Genomic DNA, 18,144 nt, shown 5'->3' with positions numbered 1-18,144 from the left:
TGTATGTGTTCCCCATGAGACCGAGAATGGTTGAATCATACATCCTGAAATTTTAATTAGTCTTTCTCTTTCAGCTCTTTCAGGCATAAAAGCTGATAGGCCTTTCCATTTTTTAAGGCAGTGTTCTCCCAATATGTTAGAACCTAGAAGAAACTCCTAAGCCAGACCAGAGCCTGAGAGCACACAGACATTCTGCAGTTCCTTCCTCTGGCATGCAGAAGAGGGCTGGAAAATCAAAGGATCCACTATGGCCAGACTTTGGATTTAAACTCCTAAGCTCTGTACCATGACACCAGAGAGGCCGCCTCTGCTTTGCTTTCTTCTACTGGGCTGAAATCAAGGGCATTTTTATCCAAACCTAGGAGTTCAGCAATGCGTTCTGCTCCGTAGAGATCACCATACTTGTTAATCACCTAAAGAGAGAAGACAGCAGGGTGGGTTTGGGCCACTCAACACCATCAGTGTTTTCTCTGGCCCCGAGGTCTTCAGAGCTTTGCTACACTCTGGGCTCTTTCAAGTGACTGATAAAGACATGATTCAAAATGCAACAGGAAAAAAATTAAAAAATCAAATAAGATAACCCCCCCCGCCCCCCCCCCCCCGGAGAAAACAGAAGTGACAGAGATAAGTGAAAAACGTTTTTTTTCAAGCTAGTATCTTTTTGGAACAGAGAAACTAGTATGCAGAAAACAGTGACTGTATTAAGCTGTTTAGGGCAGCTGATTATAGCAATGGAGCCAAAACCTACATATGCTCATAAAAAACCCTTCTGTGACTTACTCTTTTTGAGATACCATCATAAAAACAACATCAAATTTATTCATGTTTGTAGATGAAGAACTTTTAAAAAAATTTTTTTAATGTTTCTTTATTTTTGACAGAGAGAGAGACAGAGTGCGAGCAGGGGAGGGACAGAGAGACAGAATCTGAAGTAGGCTCTAGGCTCCGAGCTGTCAACACAGAGCCTGATGCCGGGCTCGAAATCGTCAACTGCGAGATCATGACCTGAGCTGAAGTCAGATGCTTAACTGACTGAGCCACCCAGGCGCCCCTGTAGATGAAGAACTTAAAAAAACAAAACAACAACAAAAAAACACCCTACATTTCTTTGGTGGTCATGGAACTCTCCCCATCCCTACACCCCACTCCCAACTGACAAGGCCTACCTTTCTCTTTACAAACTTGTCCCAGTAGTTATTAGGAAAAGATCTGAAAAACAGAATAAAAAAGGGAGATACTTAGGATCAAGGCAAGCACATCAAGAAGCTTTGCAATCTGTGTCTGGATCTAGGATCTCCTTGGGTTTTGTCCTGCTCATTCGAGAATTCAGACTGATTGAGAGAGTCCCCGTCCCCACAGGTCTGATTTATGGTTTTGCTTCTTCGTGTTGACTTCTGGAATACTGGAGAGCCACTCTGCATTTTCTGCTTCAAAAGTATGGTAAAGAGCCAGAAATTGTGGCATCAGACTAGACAGAAGCAGATCCATGTCTCCTGATCCCAGTATAACTGCAACCAAAAGCCTATAGGAAAACACATGCATTCAACCTTCCTTCACTGAGTGCCTAACTTCATGTTGGTACCTGGGGTAGCTGATAGGGATATAGTGGTGGAAAGTGTAGACGAGGTCCCTAACTTCATGAAGTTTCCAGTATGGGAATCATCTTTTGTTCATGTATGTGGGGTTTTTCCTAACCAGAGCTCTCATCCACTCTATTTTCCATTCCCATATAACTCCTGTGGGGTCTGCTTTTCTCAGGGAATTAGACCCCTCTTGTCTTTTGGACGTGGTCCCCTCAACCATACCATCCCTAACCCCTCAGAGGCAATTTCTGCCCTGAGCCTAGGAACTCATACCAGCTCCACTGCAAATTGTCATTGTTCAAATTAAGGAAGGACTGTCACTTTTGGGTGGGTTGGCAAAAACCATTTAAGATACTTTTCTCCTTTCCATCCTGAAATCGATCTTTCCTGGGAGAGTTCATTGTGAGTCTAGATTGCAGCCAAGGAACCTCTGACCCTTGGTGCAGGCATTCTTACTTCTGTTTTCCTTAATCTGAGTCATTCTTATTGCCTGTGGAACATAACAGTCTCTTATTTTATAAAGACCACCCAAGCTGGTGATAAGGAAGTGAGGACATCCCTCTCTTCATGGGCCTCTCAGAAGAACAACTGTGAGCAAATGCCACTTCTCCCTCAACAAACAAGCTGACAATCTTTAAACATTTTTTTCTGTAGGGAGGGGGGAAAGGGGAAGCAACAGCAATTTCTTTGTTTCAAACATCCAAATGCCACTTAAAAGCAAAAACAGATGCTGGGGTTACAAAGTAAACTGGTAATAGGTTTTATCTCTGGAGGAATGCAAGTGATTATTTTGATTTTCTTCTTTGTACATTTCTCTACTTGATTTTTTTCACGTATTACATTTAGAGCCTAAAATAAACAAAGCAAATAAAAATCAATCCAGGCTTCCTCTGTCCACACCAATATCTCCTTTCTCTTAAATCCTTTATCCAAATGGTCTTAACATACAACTTGGCCTTGGTCACATTTGGTCCTAAGGGTAAAATTCCACGAGTGATGCCACAGAGATGCTGACTGAAGGTTCCAGGCAAGACCATTTCACAGACATGATCTTACCTTGGTCTGGGTATTCTTGTCCCCTGACTAGGTATGTAAGCTCCTTGAAGGTAGAAAACATAGTTTTACTTGATAATATACATATTTTTAAATAATATCCTTTACTTAAAATCTGAGGTAGATGGGGGCTCCTGGGTGGCTCAGTTGGTTAAGCATCTGACTTCAGCTCAGGTCATGATCTCGCGGTTTGGTTCATGAGTTTGAGCCCCATGTCAGGCTCTGTGCTGACAGCTTGGAGGCTGCTTCGGATTCTGTGTCTCCCTCTCTCTCTGTCCCTCCCCTTCTCATACTGTCTCTCTCTCTCAAATAAACATAAAAAAATTTTTAAAAATGTGAGGTAGACGACAGGGCCTTCAGAAGGGAAATGCATAAGTAAGTGCTACTTCTATATATGAATGGTCAAAAAATAATACAAGATGCTCAACCTCTTTAGAAATCAAAAAAATGCACAGTGAGATGCTATTACACACCTACTGAATTAGCAAAGTTATTTGAGTATCTTAACAAGTGTAGCAAAAAGGCAGAGAAGCAGGAACTCTCATACAGTGCTGGTTGGAATGTTAATGAAGACAAACATTTGCATACCTTACCATTCAGGAAATTCCTTTCCTGATTTCTATTCTAGAGAAACTCTTTTACTTGAGCATCGGGTATAAAAGTATTCATTGTCCCATTGTTTATAAGAGCCAGAGACTAGAAACAGTTGAAGTATCCACTGTCAGGAAAATGTATAAATACACGATACACACATGACAAGTACTTATATAATGGAAAATGCTACAGCTTTGAAAATGACCAAACTATGGCTACACACCTCAACCTGGGCAAGCTCCAGATGCACTCCTGAATGAAAGATTTCAATGACAGTATAATGCATGTAGCATAATTCCCTTTACATAAAGTTCAAAATCAGTTGACATGAAACAATGGTTCCAGGGACACATACCTAAGAGGTAAACTATATACTAAAGCACAAGAATGAATATCACTGAAGCCAGGAGAGTAGTTAAGTGGGGGTTGGGGAGAATACGATCAGAGAGAACATCCCGGACTTTGAAGCTATCAGCAGTGCTCCGTTTTTTAAAGTTTGTCGTTCATTAACAATATAAAAATAAAATAAGATAGCTCTCTTTGACATATAGTTAACTGTAAAAAGTAGGTTACGTGTATTGTGGTGCCATTACTGTGGAAACAAAGATTCATCCATCTAAAATTTTTAAAAATGCTATCTACACATTTCTCTACTCATGGGCATTGAAGCCACTTCAAATGAAAAAAAAAATCAACAAATATCCTTGTTGGAACGTTTTAGTGTAATTGTCTTATTATCTCCTTAGATCCATTCATAGAAGCTGAACTGCCTTTTTACTGAGACTTTTAGGCCAAATCACCTGTGTCACATATACAAGCATTACTAATAACTGCAGAAAGCTGACCAAAGAATCACATTATTTAAGAGTATACAAAATTTCTGTGATGTGATGACAAAGGGTCAGAAATTAGGCCTCGTGTTTTCCTTTTTTTTCTTTATTCGAGCTGACTGGCACAGACATGGAGCAGGGGACAGGCTTTTGATTTGCATGCTCACTTCTTTTCTTCCCCTTTCTAGAGACTATTTTAAAAAGCTCAGCTGGGCCTTTACAGAGCTGCCTCCCTCAGTGTGCCTGACCCTCTTTGGATAAGGAGCAATTTTCTTCTCCCAGGGTCAGAGTTGCTGTTTGCAGACATGCATATTTTAATTGGCACAGCTAAGGGTTTCAACAGTCCCCTCTGTTTACATATCTCTTTTCCTTCAACACATTAATTTATCTTCAAACTCTCATTTTCCCAGTTGGGAACACACTGGCATTACCTTCGCTAATGATGGCAGTCATTTTCTGAACAGGTAGGGAGAGGCAATGACCAACAGCTTGATGCCTACCACGTGCCAGGTGTACTGTACCAAGCATGTGACATATACTCATTGATCCTCCCAGACTGCAGGAGGTCGTAGGTATTCTCATGGCTCCATTAATGAAGAGGAAATCAGGGTCTAAAAGGCTTCATTACCTTGCCCCTTTCACAGGCAACTAAGTTACAGAGCTGACCTGGTAACCCGCCTCTGCCTGTAGAATCAATGGTCTTTCCCATCACAGTACTAATCACATACATGCCCATCAAGACAGGCTTAATGACACAGGTAGTAGCACCCCCAGCCAGATGGCTCTTTTTTAATTATTTGAGAGACAGAGAGAGAGAGAGGCGCATAAGGAGAGAGACAATCCTAGGCAGGTTCCATGCTCAGTGTGAAGCCTGACATAGGGCTCCATCCCACGACCCTGGGATCATGACCTGAGCTGAAATCTCGAGTCAGACACTTAACCAACTGAGTCACCCAGGTGCCCCCTGATGGCCCTATTCTAACTGCCCAAGGAACTGCCTATCCATCGACATTGGAAGGAGCTCTAATACTATCCAGGCTACTTCTTTGAGACAACTTCAGAGTTGGTGCCGACACAGGACTGATGCGCAGCATGGGTGCTCTGGAAATGGATCAGATGATCTCAGAACCTCTGGGTCAGGGAAGCATTCTGTATGACTCGAACATGAAAACTACTTAACACTGTACTGGACCATCTGTTCTTAGTTAAATATGCTCATCACTCCCCGACAGCCTCCAGTCCCCCACTGAATGCATAGGGATACACCACCAGCGTTTGACAGGCAATGGGCTATTTACTAGGAAGGCGGTGGAGAAAACACGTCCTAGAAACCAAAAAAAAAAAAAAAAAAAAAAAAAGGCTTCTATTAATCAGTCTCCAAGGCTGGTTAAGAACATGCCATTCTGTTTACAGTACAGACGCCTTTCCCTTTTTGGGATGGAGGTGAGGGGACACTTACGGTGTGTTGATTACCAAGCGGTCCCACTGCCCCTTGATGTCATCTTCAGATGGCTGTTCAGTGATATACAGGCCATCGAACTCCAGCTTCCTGGCAATTTCTTTTTCTCTTTTGAACACCACCAAAGGGACCTACGAGTGGGAAGACACTGCTTACTCAATGCAGGCTTTCTAATTCAAACACCCTCTCCCAAGCATTTCTCGCAAATTAACCTTTCCCATTTGAGGGGGCAGTAATCTCTTATTTTTGAAGTTTATTGTTTTTAGTAATCTCTACACCCAACCTGGGGCTCAAACTCACAACTCTGAGATCAAGAGTCTCATGCTCTACCAACTGAGCCAGCCAGGCAGCCTGGGGGCAGTAATCTCTTTGTAGTAGGATTCTCAGGGTGCCTAGTTGTGGGTCCAAAGTCAAATCTCTTCTCACTCCTTTGGCTAATATGTTTCCTTCTCCAAAAATCTGGAGCCACCCTCATCTTGGGCCACCCTTTAAGGTTTGGGTTAAATAGCTTGTAGTAATACAAACTGGACTCCTTGACCCATCCTGGGGAGAAGGCCATATTTAGACCAGTCTCTGGGCCAAATGAGTTAGGTACCCTAGGACTCCTAGGCTGGAGTTGAAACATGACTTAGAAAGAAAATGAACTATTCTAGAATGGATTGCTCAGCCACAGAATACCATGGAATGTTCCAGCCCCCTTCAATGGCTAGGGTCATATTGATTTCATGGCGCTGACGTTTGGTTGATGAAACATGGGGGTTTGCTAGCAGGGATGAGAGGATTCACTGGGCTGTTATTGAAGTTTTCTTCCTGAGAGGAACACAGTTATTGGTTTCCTATTACCATTCCCCATTCTCTTACATTTGGAACTTTGATTTTAGCCTAGAGATGGTGGCATGGCTATGGTGGCCTACCACAGAAAAAAGTAGAAAAGGAGGGGAAACTTGCTTCAACCATCAACAGACATACAATAATTCAAATAAGGGACAGAGTTAGTGAGGTCAGAGGGTGCTACTGAAATCCTAGGAAATGAGAATTCAGAATAGCCAGGGCTCCTATAGCCAGGAAAGCTTAATGCAGACAGAGCCAAGGCTTCTCATTCAGCTGGAAAGCCACTGGTTACTTGGCAACATCCCTCAGGCTTTGGTCTCCAAACGGGTTCTTCCAATAACTCTTTCTCAAAGCTCACGTTATCTATAAATACCCATGCTATTCCTTTATTTCCAAGGGAAAAAAAAGACAAAATTTAGATAGTGATTTGTAAAGAGTTGCTTCTTGCCCTTTTTATCTTTAACATGACAAAACAACACCAAGGAAAGAAAAGACTAATGACAGGAAGGTGGCAAAGGCTAATAATAGGCATTGCACCCTGTGAGGAACTGATGATCGCTTGCTAGTTAATGGATGAGGTGGGAGGGAAAGCAAAGATAAAGCTACTCTGACTAATACCTGCTATATTGTGAAATGACTCTGAATAGTCATCATCATCATAATCATAATCATAATACTATGAAGTTTTAGAGCAGTACTCATCTCTGGAGTTTGAAGCATTCCCCCCTTCAGTCTTCTAAGGATTTGTATATCCTTGTAAGTAGGACTTCCACATCTTTATTCCCTAGATAGTGTTTACCTTGTGTTTTCTCTAGGTCACTGGTATATCTGCACTGAATCCAACAAGCTGAGCCCTAGGATGGTAAACTAAGGTAAACCACTAACACTCTAGTGGTTACTATGTTTGTGTTCTGGGTCCCTCTATACATTTTAGTTCATTTAATACTCCCAGCTACTTTTAGGGGTTGTGCTATTATTATTAACACTCATATGTACAGAGGAGGAGATAGGAATGGTGAGGTTAAGTGGCAGAACTGTAAGTCCCACCCAGGCAGCCTCCAGAATGTGTGCTCTCATCATTACAAAAGAGTCCTTAGCGTGGATTAGAGCAAGTGGTCTCCCCACTGGGGTAGCTAGACTTCCCACATGATACTACAGTTCCTGGGGACGAAGAGAGGGCCACAAAGATAGGAATATATGTTTGGGGCTCTTCCCAGGAGAAGATGGCTTAGTGTATGGCCAAGGAGACTTCCTACTTACGAAACAAAATGTAATGAGAAAAAAGATGTGGTATAGTAGCAACAGAACCAGACTTAGAAGGCCAAAAATACTATGATTCACATGAATATATAAAGATTCATATAACTATAGTAGTGTCTGAAGATGGCTCCCGTGAACTATGTCTCCTTGTATTCACGCCCTTGTGTGGCTCCCCCTCATCTCCTGTGCAACCATGAATCTGGGCTGACCCTGTGACTTTCCGTAAGCACCAGAAGGCAGTAAAGTGACACTGTGACAGTTCTAGGCCTAAGCTTTAAAAAGGCTAGCAGCTTCCATTACTGTGCTCTTTTTGGAAAACCCCAAGCCGTCATATGCAAGAAGTCCAGCTACCTTGCCAGAAAGAGCATACAGAGAGGCCAAACGGAAGGGGGAATGCTCTGAGTCTATACGGAGAGAGGTCCAGCTGCCCCAGCTGAGCCCAGCCTTCCAGCTGTTCCCTTGACAACACTCCAGGTGTGAGAGTGTGCCATCATGGACAGTCCAGCCCAGCTGAGCTGACAGATAGTTGCTGACACAGCTGCCTTCACACAGAGCAGAGGGATTGCTCAAATGTGCCCAGCCAAGTCACAGAATCTTAAAAAGTGATCGTTATTTTAAATGACTAAGGTCTCGGGAGGATTTGTTACACAGCCCTACATAGCTGAGACAGTAATCCATCAGTAAGTTTACTTCCGACATCTGAAGTAGTTAAAAACCAATAGATTTTGAAAGGTGAAAAGCATTTTTATAGAATTCCAACATAAGTTCCAAGATCAGAAGCGGCTCTCATTACTAGCTGCATGTGTGACTTAGCATGATGACTCTAATCCTATGAAATTCAACAGGAAGTATCTGAAAAGGGACTCCCGGAGTAAGGCTTCTTACAGCAGGGTGTGAATACAGATCACCCAGGAGGGCATGTAGAGTCGTAGCTTCTGAGGTAAAAGGCCAGGGGTGGGGCAAGATTCTGCAGTTCTAACCAGCTCCCCGGTGATGGCACTGCCACCACTCTCTGAACCTCAGGCTACAAGCAAAGTCCTGGAGAATAAAGGGCTCGCTGGGTTCAAAATGATGCATCCTCCCCAAGGAGTCAGATTAGATTCAGAGTAGCCAGCAACTCACCTTCAGGCAGTAATAGCCCACCACACAGACCAAAGAGATGATGGTGTGGATAATGGCCAAGGCCCGCAGTGCTGGTGCCATATACCCAGTGCTCTCCTGTAGGACAAAGAACACCATCGCTTCTTCCTCTTCCTCATCATTAAAGGAATTCCACAGGTTTGCAACGTCCTCTGTCTCTTCTTCTAAAGGCTCTTCAGTGACCTGGCCCAAGACACACACTTTCTTACAAACATCAGAAAGTACCTCTGCCAGTGGGCTCTCCCCCCATTTTTTCAGACTGCTAGCATATGCTATACACATGGTAGTAATGCAGCATTATTTGCTGAGGGAATGAGGTTTTAGGTAACTTATTCCTAGGAATCTCCAATGTCTATCATAACTACAAAGAAAATTTCCGAGAGACAAATACTATCTCTTGAAAAACAAAAAAAGTTACGAGAGCTGGGGTGCCTGGGTGGCTCAGTCGGTTAAATGCCCGACTCTTGATCTCAGCTCAGGTCTTGATCTCAGGGTGGTGAGTTCAAGCCCCGCATTGGGCTCCGTGCCCAGCGTGGAACCTACTTTAAAAAGGAAGAGGAGAGCTTTACTACATGTGCTATGATCCCTATATCACAGGAGGTAATTTCTGAAATGCCGTGGCCTGGGAGGAGGCGAAGACACGAACGTGCACATACACAACTGCGTGCGCTCGCACATAGTCGACATTTTTTCATTCTTTTTTTAGATGCCTTTGACATGCATGCCTTCAACTGCCATTCTTACACAGATGGCTTCCAAATGTACACCTGTGAGGCTTTCCACCTGCATTTCCATTGCCTGCTGGCTACCTTCCCCTGGATGACTGTCTGCAGTCACTTCAACCTCAGTATGTTTAAAGCCAAGCTTTGCTACACGCCCCTCTACAGACTTCCATTTTTCCTCCATAGGCAAAGTGCCGGACTATAGGCAAAGGAAAGCCATTATTAGTTCAATCTAGTGGCAGGTTGATGTAGATTAAAGCAAGGTTTATACAAATCAGACTGATGGTTTTAGATAAGGAGGGAGAGAGGCAAAAGTTAAAATAGCCAGTTAAAGGCTGTGTCAGGAATTCAGGACCTAGCATTCATTTATTCATGCCACTAACATTTATTATGTGCCTATGGTCTACAAGACCCACTGAGCAATGTTCAAAATCTTTATTTATCCTGATTAGTCCCTTTTCCCATATCCCCAAACCAACTACTGTTAATTCTTCCTTCATAATAGTTCTAACATATGGACCAATTATAATGGCTTTCTGTTACCTTATCCTTTAAGGAAAAAAACTTGTATTTACTATTCATTTTGAAATGCATTATAGTGCCTAATACAGGGTCTAGAATATAGTAGGCACCCAACAAATATTTGGAGAATTTATTAAGTAATGACTAGAACAAGCTTAAACTATGGAGATGACGCCCTAACTGGCCTTCCTTGCAAGCAGTGTCTCCATTCTTCCAAATGTTAAAGACCATATCCTTTTTGGAAGCCAGTGACTTAGAGATTTCCTTAGATATTAGAATTTCTGCTCTAATTAAGGGCATAAGTTCTATTCTGATTTTTAAAAAGTATATAGTATAGTGAGCAAATAACCCCTAAATGCAGTATCACCTTGTAAAAGAGCAGGATGAAGTTGATAGCGAAGGCTACAAACAGAGCGAGGAACCTCAGGTTGTAGAAATTCCTGGCCAGGTAATGCTGCAAAGGAAAGGACAGGCAGAAGTAGAAGAGTTCTGGAAGGGAAAGAGACCTTCCTTCCCTCCAACAGGAGACCTTTTCTGGTTAGAAATTTGCACGGGACTGGCCCTACTCCTTGGTAACCATTGTACTAAGACAGTGCTGGACTTCTTATGGCTTATTTGGGGAGAAACAGGAGCCATTGATTTAGAAAAGTGGCTCAGAATAATGCTAAAAGGAACTCTGCCCTGGTTTACCCCTCAGGGAATCAAAAGCCTAAACAGGTCACTAGCAGAGGACCAAAATGCTGCTGTTAGGGTGCGTGAGTGCATGCGCACTCTATGCAGACGGTAAGTCTATTTAGAAATGAGTTTTCTATGCCCACAGAAGAGCCTTGCAGCTCCCACCCTGGATGTAGCCAGTCTGTGGCCTAAAGTCTTTGTCCCCTTGCAAGTCACCGCCTCTCCCTCTCCCTCTGCCTCTCCCCCTCAAGGTAACATTCCCATTGCCATCTTCCCTAGAAAAATCAGCACTTGGGGGCACCTGGGTGGCTCAGTCAGTTGAGCTTCTGACTTCGGCTCAGGTCATGATCTCACGGTCTGTGAGTTCAAGGCCTGTGTCGGGCTCTGTGCTGAGAGCTCGGAGCCTGGAGCCTGCTTCAGATTCTGTGTCTCCCTCTCTCTCTGACCCTCCCCCATTCATGCTCTGTCTCTGCCTTAAAAACAAATAAAAATTAAAAAAAATTAAAACAAAAAAAGAAAAATCAGCACTTGAGGACTGGAATGATAGCAGTTTGGGAAAAGCTCTCAGTCTCTCTGTGTAGGAGGCTCTCACCAATGGTGTTGGGGAAGGTGTTGTCCTGACCATCAGCAGCTGCACCTCAGTGGGCAGTTTGTCAGAGAAAGGACATTACAAGCTATGCCGAGGGCTGATTGCAGGTGGAACAACAAAGCTTCCAAGGAGTAACAGGAGAAGCTAACATAAGAATATTCTTTCTGCATCCCAAATGGTCTGGCCGCTTCTGAGCTCTGGACTATGACAGGCTAAGTGAGCACATAACACACGAGAGCTCACTGGCAGAGAGCACAGGGCATCCAGTGCTGGGTAGAGGGGCTGGAGCACTTGGCTTTCCCCAGGCTAGCCTCTTTTCCTTTTCCTCCAACACAAAAGGAAACAACAGATGAATGAGAGAAGAAAAGGAATGAGAAAGACAAGGAAGCATAACGAAGCAAACAGTGAAACAGAATCAGTGACCACTCGTCTGAGGTCTGCACCGGGAGCATGGCCAGGCTAGAGTGCTTACCAGTAACTTGGTCTGATAGATTTCCAGCCCTTTGAAGAAATTAGCCATGAAGGCTTCAGGCTTCTCAACTTTCTGGCCCCGTCGCCGCTTCTTCTTCTTTGTCACTTCTGCCCACAGGGCGTCAGCTTGCTCTTCCTCCTTGGCCATACCCTCCTTCTCCCCATCTTCCATGCTGTACGAACAAGAAGCCCACTCAGCACAGAAGGGCAGCAGGGGGCCTGGCCCAGATAGGGAGACTACATTAAAAAGAAATCTTGTAATTACTCCTTGAGGGTGGGAACCTCAGGTCTGTATCATTCCACAGTGCCTGGATGTCAATTTTGCATTTAACGAGCTGTGCCCACTTGGATGAGTCACAATCATGGGCATGTGTCAGTTGTAAATATGTTTGTAGTCTTCTTAAATTCAGCTAAACATTTTTTTTTAACCTTCAGAAAAGTTGTCTTTAAATTTTTTTTAAATGTTTATTTTTGAGAGAGAGACAGAGCATGCATAGAGGAGGAGCAGAGAGAAAGAGAGAGACACAGAATCCGAAGCAGGCTCCAGGCTCTGAACTGTCAGCACAGAGCCTGATGCAGGGCTTGAACTCACGAACCACAAGATTATGACCTGAGCTGATGTCGGACGCTTAACCGACTGAGCCACCCAGGTGCCCCGAGTCCTTTACTTTCTTAGACTGCTGGAATTAGTAATAGTACCTTTCTTCTAAGCTTGTGGTAGGAATTGAGATGCTGTATAAGAGATCTTAGCACAGACCCTGGCATGTAATATGTATTCAGTATCTTAGCACCACCATCAGCATTATACAAAGTTGCTAAGTGTGGTTATTCAATAATTTGTTTGGCGCGATGGTGAAATCCTGGTCTATTGGTGCAATCACAAAGTTAACAAGACCAACAGAATGTGTTTCTTGTATAGCTGGGGTAAAAAGAAGTATGTCCAGGACTTGTACAGTATGTGTTTCCTGCATTAAGGGAAATTAAGTTTTCTACCTACCATTGCAACAGAACAGTAGGTGCTATATCAAGAGCTATGTGCTGTAGCACCTCAAGTAGACGAAGCTACTAAGAACTTACTCTGTCTTCTCAGGCTCCACTTTTCCTTCTGCTTCATGTGATGCTTTCATTTCTGCTGCCTAGACAAAAATAACAGGTAAGTTTTCCTCAAGTTAAAGAGATCATGGTAATGAGCCATATATGGCATTGGCCATTTTCATCTCCTTGGTCACAAGTCCTCATGGCTTTCTCTCTTCAGAATGTCTCTGCTCTTCTCAGGATCACGGGACATAAGTGTCCTGCTACGCATCAAGCTACTCTGGAGAAATGCCAACACAAAGATTTCAAACTTAACAACTCAGTCGTCCTCATTATTCAACTCAGAGAGAAAACCTGTGTTAGGACCCCATGGCCCTGGTCCTACTGCCCCACGTGGTCAGGGTGAGATGGGACACAGATCACACCAGGTCCAATCCAGAAGCTGCTTCCACCAGGTTCCTGCCTTGTCTTCAATCCTCTTAACCACCACAATCCCTCTGAATGGTGACCATTGCACTTAGAATAAAATTTCAGCTCCGCACTGAGCTATGTGGTCTATGTGATCACGGCCTTTCTCTCCATCCTTGTCTTGTACCCACTTGACTTGTTTACTACACCCAAGCACCCGGACCTCCTTTTCTTTCCTGGTACATTCCAAATCCTTCCCTGCACCAAGGCCTTTACACAAGCCATATCCTCTGCCTGAAGTATGACTACCCTCGTCTTTCCTGTGCCTGTCACCCTTCAGGACTTGGTTCAGATGATGTATTTTCAGAAGTCCCTTGGCCATCCTATTCATACCAGGGCCCACATTCACTTTGTAACACATGACTTTGTTCTTATCTTTCAGCATGTGTCACAAGCAATAATTATTTTATCGATTTGTTGTCTTCTTCCACTAGAAGTTAAGCTGTTTTAAAGCAAAAATTTTGGGGGCGCCTGGGTGGCTCAGTTGGTTAAACGTCCGACTTCAGCTCAGGTCATGATCTCGCAGTCCGTGAGTTCAAGCCCAGCAGTGGGCTCTGGGCTGACAGCTCAGAGCCTGGAGCCTGTTTCAGATTCTGTGTCTCCCTCTCTCTATGACCCTGCCCTGTTCATGCTCTGACTCTCTCTGTCTCAAAAATAAATAAATGTTAAAAAAATTTAAAAAATGTTTTAAAGCAAAAATTTTGTCTCTCTTGTTAACCAATGGATACCCATACACTAAGAATCCAGCCTGGCATGTAGTAAGCCAAGAATGAATTTCTATTATGTATCAAACTCTGTCTGGGGCCTGGGGCTACATCAGGGACCAAAACACAGTAAATAATTTTGCACCAAGGCCTATGGCTCTGATGCTTCCATCCCTGACTCTCCAAAATTAGGTGCGAGTTTTCCCCTATACATTTTCTTTACCTGGCACTCCTCCTTCCTAATATTTTTCATGCTTGTACTGACTTCCACAATGTCCTTTTTTCCCCACTAAATCATAGGGATGATGCACTTCTCATTCACCATTGTATCCTCAGAGTCCAAAACAGTGAGAAGCACATACTAACTATTTAATAAATACTAATGAAATGAATGAATAAATGTTGTCTTTGGGCTCTGATGTCTTTGTACTTCTCTCCACATTGTTTTTAGGGCCAGAACGGTGCTGTGAGTCGGATGCTGCAGTGGAGGGGAACACCCAGAACCTTCCATGACCAAGGGGACTCTGAATTACTGTTATTCCCTTAATCTAGTCAAGTGATCAAAGTCCAAATTGGATAGTGGGTGCATCTCAAAAATAAAAATGATGCTAAATCATATGATATCATTTGGACCTTTTGGGACACTGCAGAAGTATTGTCTCAAAAGAAAGGTCTCTCCTTATGCTTTGTAGATTTCTCCCACTATCTGAAAGTTTGCTTTATACTTCACTTTTATGAAAGACCTCCATCAGTACCTGTTGATGCTAAGTGAAAGAAATCCAGAAAGGATTTTTGCTTTTATGAAATGATAAACTTTTCTTTGCTTTATGCCATTTCTGCTTACAAAAGGTTTTTACAGGAACGCTCTGATTTGGATAGTGAAGGAAACCTACACCTGGTTTTCTATGCTTTCGGTTCACTGAAGAAACCTGTATGCCATGAGAACTAACCTTCTAACAAAGATGTGGAAGGCCATCAGCTGTGAACTCTACAATGTCAGCTGAAGACCACTCAGCAGCAAGACCCTGAGACAACCATCTGAGTCTTGCTTTCCCCAGACCTGGAAACTGCAAGATCAGGATATGGGAGAGCTGGTATCTGCACGGTTTTCCTGGGGAATTGGTATCAGAGCTGATTGCAAGTCTATTTCTGGGCATAAGTAAAGAGGACAGAACAACTTATGCTTACCTGTGCTCTCCTTTTCTTCTGTACAGTACTCTCTAGTGTAGGGGGTTCATCCTTGCCAATAATCTCAGAGAGATCACCCAAACCCACTTCAGGCCCATGCTTTAAGCCACCTTCTTTCTTTGAGCGGAATCCAAAGAGATCTGACATGATATCTGCATCTCCTTTCTCACCCTTGACGAAGTGGACTAGTTCTGGTGTAATACCTGGCTCAGTCACCTCTGCCCGCTCAGCCTCCATGGCATCGTCATGGATACCAAACTGGGTTGGGTCAGGCATGTCACCCAGGATCTTGGTCACTCTGATGTTCTTTGCCCCTTCCACTAGGCCCCCTCCAAACACTGTGTTCCAGAGGATCTGAAAGATTCCTCCCAATATGGTGAAGAACAACTGGAATAGCCCCACAAATAACATCCAGAAGAAAGAGAAGAACACCTTCACCAGCTCCTTCACGGTCATCTTCTTCACCTTCCTGTACTGCTTCCTGAAGTTCTTCAGGGTTGCCTTCTTCAGGAAGTTGGCAACGTTTTTCTTCACTGAGGCACAGGCCATGGCAAATGCAGAGGCAGACTCAAAAGACTTGTCATCCTCCTCTTCCCCCTCAATTTCTAACGTGTAAGAAGAATCTTCATCTTCCCCCTCTTCTTCTGGCCTTTCGGCTGAGTCAGATTCAGAGATCTGAGACGCTAACTGCATTTCAAAGATGGTATCCTCACAGAAGTTCACAAACAGTTCCATCTTTTCTTGCTCTCCACCTTCATTGACCACATCAAAGATGAACTGCCGCTTAGATTCCTTCACTTGGGGCTTCTCCCACTGGGTTCGACTGGATTCACTGATCTCAAAATAAACGCGCTCAATTTTCTTGGCCCCACCCATGATCTCAATACGTCCTAGGTAGGGTTCGAAGTAATTTAGTACACTTTCCGCTGGGTCCAATAGGCACTTAAGGCGAGAATCATTTGGCATGTGTTCGGAGAGATTTGTCAATAACACTGCCACATTAAACCCTATGTCCTTGGCCGGCTCATGAAACCGGTCTACAAAATCAATGTAATTAAACATATCATTCTCATCAGCTTCTGCACATGAAAGAAGAAAGTCAATCTCTGACTGTGTGTACTGTTTTTGTCCTTCCATGGCCTTCTGGAATTCTTTTTTGGAGATAATCCCTTTACCATCTGGGTCATATTCTTTGAAGGTGTCTGAGCTGGTTAGGTCTTTAAGTTTCAAGAACATGTCAAAGAATTTCAAGATCATTTCTACATTGGTAGATGACTCTACCAGCGTGTCAACCATCTGCTTGCCAATAGTTCCATTTACCACATTCCCTGTGAGGCAGGTTCAAAAAGACATACAAATATATAAATAAACCCAAGTCATCATGTAACTGGTCAGGTAGCTACCTCTAGAAGAGTTGTATGTCCAATGAGTCGGCCCTTTTCTGACCATGATGGTTTAGAAATGGGTAGGACGGAGCAGCAAGCCATAAAGACTACACCACTAGGAGCCAAGGGGGAAGAAACAAAGGGAAGGAGGAGATGGCCACGCCAGTGCCTTTTATCTGGCCTGGGGCCTGGGAAGTGGTTTCATTATCAGATTATTGGGGACACATAGGGATAAGTGGTGCCCCCTTATCCCCTTAGACCTAGGAGGGTGCCCAACTAGATGGCTGGCATACACACTGGCAGCCAGATGTACTGAAAAGCAATGGGGAGAAGGAGAGGATAGGGTAGAGCAAAGCTTGGAGGTTTTCCCCAGTTCATTCTGGCTTTCCTATTGATATAAAATGAGTTGGTTTCAGGCTCTGTCCATCAGACCATGTGCCCCTCACTCATTTTTTTTGTTTCTGAAAATTTGGCTTTCTAACCAACGTCATACGGCATCAATGACCTGCCAGAAGGACAATCTGCGTGATTAGTATGGTTAGTGCTCAGACCAATTACAGTTGTGTGAATGCCTAGTTATACCAAACAGCCCAACCTTCCAGGAGGGACAGAAGCATCACCACCATGTCCTGAAGGAGATCCAAGAGTTCCTTCAGCAGCTCGATCTGATTGGAATCCTAGAACAGAAACAGGAGATACCCCTGAGCTATCTGATCCCTCAGCAAAGTATAGGGCAGTGAGCAAGAGCCTGCTCTGGAAAGGTTAGGTGAAGGTTGCGTCCATTGTGAATGTGGACGTCGTATCATCCACTGTTTGGAGCAATGGGGAGGCTCACTGCTGCAGGACTCATCCAATAGAGCTCTTCTAGTTTCCCTTTTATCAGCACAATGTGGCAGAGACACCACTTGTTGTCCAAAACTATGGAACAACCCAATCCACTGAAGAGGCATCAGTTATCTCTACGAGTGCATGTTGTTCTTTATACTGGCGAATTATCAGGTGAGCTTTTGGGGAATACTATTGCAGTCCAATTAAGGTGTCAAGGTTATAAACACCAAGTGGGTTCTCCTTTCTTTCTGGATTAATTTAGGGTCTCCTGATTCTAATTGGTGGTGATCTGGCTGCCACTGGTCCCTTAAAATGTTATATAATTGAGGCTATTCCTCTGGAGGGTTTTGATACTAGTCTGTTTGGTTTTCACTTCAGCATTGCAGACGGGGCATTGCCAAGTTACCCCTCTGTTTTCAACTCTATGTCACAGAAGGAAAATAATCCTTGGAAAATAGGAGGTGGGCAGTCTCAGGGTGAGATTAAAAAATGCATTCTGGGCCACACTTCTTGTACAGACTCTCTCTCTCACAAATACACAGTTCTTTGTCTAGTCTTTCAATCAGAAGGATTGCCCCCTCTTTGGTGTGGGTCATAGCCATACACAGAATATCACAGAAGTGTGGAATATTAAGAGCTGGAAGAGACCTCACATCATCTGTTCTAATTCCCAACATTTCAGAGATGATGGAACCAAACACCAGGAAGGGGGAGTGACTTCCTGAAAGTCACCAGTGAGGAGGTTGCAGGGCCAGGCTCCCGTCTCCAGAGCCTCTGCACTGCACTGCCCTGGCTGGGCTGACAGGA

The 18,144-nt window shown here is 43.8% G+C and overlaps 1 protein-coding gene across 1 annotated transcript in view; it reads right to left on the bottom strand.

Annotated features, from left to right (window-relative positions):
• RYR3 (ryanodine receptor 3) overlaps positions 1–18,144 on the bottom strand; it is a 525,783-nt gene that overhangs the window by 12,018 nt on the left and 495,621 nt on the right. The window contains exons 87-95 of the mRNA XM_053224214.1: positions 17,105–17,186; positions 15,125–16,452; positions 12,807–12,865; positions 11,731–11,902; positions 10,362–10,448; positions 8,733–8,933; positions 5,520–5,650; positions 1,167–1,209; positions 286–413 (exon numbers count right to left, since the gene is read on the bottom strand). Coding sequence (XP_053080189.1) covers positions 286–413; positions 1,167–1,209; positions 5,520–5,650; positions 8,733–8,933; positions 10,362–10,448; positions 11,731–11,902; positions 12,807–12,865; positions 15,125–16,452; positions 17,105–17,186 — 2,231 coding nt within the window. The remainder of the gene's footprint in view (positions 1–285; positions 414–1,166; positions 1,210–5,519; positions 5,651–8,732; positions 8,934–10,361; positions 10,449–11,730; positions 11,903–12,806; positions 12,866–15,124; positions 16,453–17,104; positions 17,187–18,144) is intronic.

This window comes from Acinonyx jubatus, chromosome B3, assembly GCF_027475565.1.
Source record: "Acinonyx jubatus isolate Ajub_Pintada_27869175 chromosome B3, VMU_Ajub_asm_v1.0, whole genome shotgun sequence".
Classification (NCBI taxonomy): Eukaryota; Metazoa; Chordata; class Mammalia; order Carnivora; family Felidae; genus Acinonyx; species Acinonyx jubatus.
Note: the sequence above shows the minus strand (reverse complement) of the source record. Positions and strands in the feature narration are given on the sequence as shown.